The following is a 4,428-nucleotide window of genomic DNA, read 5'->3' on the forward strand; positions in this document are numbered from 1 at the left end:
CTTCAGTGGGGCTTTGGTGCTCACTGAGTCTTCCCCCTGAGTGTGCCCCTTATGGATCTGAGAAGTTGTAATTTGGATGGGTACACTGGCTCTTGGATCTCTAAGGAGGTGCTAATCTAGCCTCTTCCTGAGGCTACCCAGCAGGAGCTACGGAGAGATCTGCCGATTCATTTTCTTTGTTTGGAGTTTGGAAGTGCCCAGATGATGCCCAGCTGTGAAGCAATGCAAACTGCTGTGGGGCCTTGGGCCTTCTTTTGGATGTGCTTGGTCTCTCTGACCAAGCTGCAGTTAGTTAGGTAATTTTAGATTGCAAAGGGCCAGGGCATTCATATGCAAAAGCCTCTGTGCACAGCTTGGGTGGGGCGGGGTCTCAGGGAATCAACAGCATGGAGCAAACAGCTATGGCTGATCCTCAGCCCTGCCCTAAGGGGCCCTGGGTCTCACTGTTCCACAGTAATTGCCGCAAGCACCTCTGAGAAAAAGCCGCCCTTGAGTTCTGCCCAATGCCAGACAGTCCAGTTTCTACCCGTATGAGTCTGGGTCCCCAGAGACTCGCCCGGAACTGGAGTTCAGAGCTGTCGGGAGCGTGTGACTCCCTCCCGATTGAAAAAGACACCGGTGTCCTCTGTAACCAGCTCTTTCCACACACGCCTCCGCCTCCGTACCTCTGCACTTCCGCACCACACCTCCTCTGAGTCTCAGTGAGCTTTTCTCTTTCCTTCTAGTTGTAGAATTTCCACTCGGCCAGCCTTCCTGTGGTTCTGGATGATGTCCATTTTGTCTTTTAGTTGTTTTTTTGAAGTGGTTTTGCGAAGTAGCAATTTCCGGTGTTTACCTATGCTGCCATCGTGGTTTTTCTGAAATGGGTTATTTTTATTTATTTCTCCCATCCAAGTAGTAACCAGGCCTGACTCTGCTTAGCTTCTGAGATTAGACGAGATCAGGCGCATTCAGGGGGTATGGCCGTAGACTATTTCTTATCCCCAAATAAGGTTGCTGCATACATCAAATTGTTTGGCTCTCCATATGTGCAGAAATATTAATGTGATTAGCTACAACTTGGGACATCTAAATGGGTCTTGGTCTATACAAGAGATTACCTGTATTAATGGATGAAATTAGTGGTTTCTGTATTACTCCATCTATTCCAAAAGATGTATGCAAATGGGTATTTAGCAATGATTATACCTTCCTAGTGCTTTCAAAGTACAAAAATAACTAAGGTGGTCATAGCACTTGTTTTTCTCTATCATGCAGATAACCAGAATTTGGTAATATTCTAATACTTACATTTAAGGAAAGCTGAAGGACCACTGTGGAACCTAACTGAAAATTCCAAGGCATCATAATGTTCTTGTGTCTATCGACATCAGGAATGCAAGGACGGAAAAGTGGTGGTAATTGTGATTATCCAAAATTATGGGTTTCTGACAGAACATCAATGGCATTAAATCTTACTTTAAGATTTAATATGTGAAAATAGCACTAAGCGGAAGGACTCATGAGGACAGAGGCTTTCAAAATGGGAAAATGACTTTCCTAGCCTTATTCTTAATATGTATTGTCAATCATATTACCTCATCCTCAGGGGACAGGTTTCCTTTGCTACTGCTGACAGGAAAACCACTTCCAAATTCTTTGGAATGAATGTCTGCTCCATATTCAACCGTAACATCTTTCTCAACGCTGCTCAGCAACCTCCAGAATTCCTTTTCCACAAGTTCTGTACGTACCATCTGTAATAATAGACATAGAAAACAATCACACCCACTATACTTCAGCCCATCTCCATGACAGACATCAACCTCTTCCCATCCCATAATCGCATACATGTGCAGGCATGTTGAAGTAGTTGGCCTTGAAGGAATCAGCCATTTCACCAAAGCTCTGCAAAGTATACTCCTGAGTAGCCTGCTCAAAGCCAAAGGCTTCAGCGGGCTTTGTACACTCCTAAAATAGAAACTAGTTCAGCAACAGAGAAACAAAAAGCATAGAATCCTAAAGTACAGCTTATATCTCATGCTGTATCTCCATTTTTTTGTTTGTTTTTCTTTCCAGGTAAGATAAGTTTCTTAAATAAACACAAAAACAGATTCCTACCCCGCCCCCTCCCATTATTTGTGTAATGTGGATTATAGTTCTCCTTTTCTTAATTAAGGATCTATGGATCTATGGATTCTAGTCCTTGTTCTCTTTCTTTTTTAAAAAAAATATATTTTATTGATTTTTCACAGAGAGGAAGGGACAGGGAAAGAGAGTTTTAAACATCGATGAGAGAGAAACATTGATCAGCTGCCTCCTGAACACCCTCTCCTGGGGATGTGCCCGCAACCAAGGTACATGCCCCCAACCGGAATCGAACCCGGGACCCCTCAGTTCGCAGGCCGACACTCTATCCACTGAGCCAAACCGGCCAGGGCCTTGTTCTCTTTCTTAAGTCTCCACCATCAAACAGCTAGTCTGTCAAACCATTCTTGCTTATCATGTTACTGACAGGTAATTTTTTTAAATCTTTATTGTTGAAAGTGTTATATATGTCTCCTTCACCCCTCTCCCCCATTAACTTCTTCCAGCTCACTCCTATCCCACCCCAGGCCCTCCCTACCCCATTGTCTGTGTCCAGAGGTTATGCATATATGCATATAAGTTCATTGGTTGATCTCGACTGACAGCTAATTAATAGCTAACAGAAGTATTTACTTAATTAGGAGGCTGCATTTAAAAATTACCAAAAACTAAATTTAAAACATCTCTGTTGAATAGGCCTTACTGCCATGACACACTTTGGACACCTTCAAATCCCTCTGGAAATTTCAGGAAGAGATGGCAATAGGAAGAAGATGTGATAATTGTCATCACAGCCATCACAGAAAAGAAGTTTATCATCTTCATCCCCTTGGGAACACATCTGGCAAACATGTGAATCAATCTACCAGAAAAATAAAATGAAAATAAATATGCAATGTTTTATTCTTGACTTCACCCATGAGTTCTCTATCTGATGGCAAATATGACAAAACATAAAGAATTTCTAAATAATATAACATGTTAAATATGAACCATGATTAAGATGCTTTGGGAATAACAAAGTAGACTTTCTAGACAAGGGTCAATGGTATAAACACAAATCATAAAGGTATAAACTAGCATAAATAATTCAGAGAATTACATATGGTTAACAATTGGCATAGACTGCAAGCATTTACATATGCACTATGTTTGCATATACCTATATAATCTAGGTCACATCCAGTTCCAATCTATGTATGTATACATGACAGAAATGCCTACATAGCTTAACTAAAGTCATATACTGTATTAATAGCATTCATAGTAGCCCCAAACTGTAAACTACCAAAAATAAATCCATGAAGAGTAAAACAGATTATGAAACTGTCAAGTAGTATTCAATAAAATTTTAATGAAACACAATGAGAACTCATACAATATGAATAAATCTCACAAATACAACTTTTTTAAAAAAGCCAATAGAGGGTATATATTGAGATACTGCTTGTTGGGAAGTAGAAAAACAAGCAGAACTAATGTTATTTTTTGTGTATGTATCCTATCTATAATAATAAAAGGGTAATATGCTAATTAGACCAGATAGCCAAACAACCTTCAGACAACCTTCTGGACGAAGCCAGAGCACAAGGGCTGAGGCAGCTGCTGCGGCTGCGAGGGCCAAGCCTTGCATGGATTTCATGCATCTAGTACTGCAATAAAAATAACAAGCAGTATAACTAAGCGATCAATGAGTTTTAGGAGTTGGAGAAAAAGTATAGACTCCCAAATTATATTACAAGTTCTGTGACAGTCCAAAGCAGAAGTATAGGGTCATCTGAGGACATTTGATAGTAACAAAGACAATGTCTCAGTGATCAGGTGAAGATGATTAAAAGAAACATAGGCGTGTGGAACTCAAAATAGTAAGCTATTCAAGGATAAAATTTCAGGGAACATTACCATTTACAGAATAGAAAGGAGCAAACAAACATTATTAAAACAAAGTCAAATCAGACAGAGAGGAATGAAGATAATCAAGAAATGGGATTTATCATTTTATAAAAATGTAGAAACTCTAGAATATTTAAGAGATTGCAAAAATATTTTAGGTAAAGAGTTAAGAAAAAGGAGGGGAAAATTCTATCTAATAAAAGAGAAACATGGTAATTAGTGTATGACCGCTACCCTCCCCATTGGCTAATCAGGGCGATATGCAAATTAACTGCCAGCCAAGATGGTGGCCGGCAGCCAGGCAGCTGGAAGCGAACATGAGGCTTGCTTGCTTCAGTGAAGGAGGACTCCAACGTTCCCCGCCTGACTTGCTGGCATCTTAGCTGGCAGTTTGAAACATTGTAACAAATATAGAAGCTAAACAAAACCCCAGAAACCAGCTTTCAGCCGGCCGGGATCTCAGAGCTG

The 4,428-nt window shown here is 40.5% G+C and overlaps 1 protein-coding gene across 1 annotated transcript in view; it reads right to left on the reverse strand.

Moving 5' to 3' along the window:
- LOC102251810 (lysine-specific demethylase 5D) overlaps positions 1-4,428 on the reverse strand; it is an 80,200-nt gene that overhangs the window by 51,968 nt on the left and 23,804 nt on the right. The window contains 3 exon segments of the mRNA XM_005867174.2: positions 1,578-1,736; positions 1,831-1,950; positions 2,771-2,929. Coding sequence (XP_005867236.2) covers positions 1,578-1,736; positions 1,831-1,950; positions 2,771-2,929 — 438 coding nt within the window.

Source organism: Myotis brandtii, unplaced genomic scaffold, assembly GCF_000412655.1.
Source record: "Myotis brandtii unplaced genomic scaffold, ASM41265v1 scaffold2447, whole genome shotgun sequence".
NCBI lineage: Eukaryota > Metazoa > Chordata > Mammalia > Chiroptera > Vespertilionidae > Myotis > Myotis brandtii.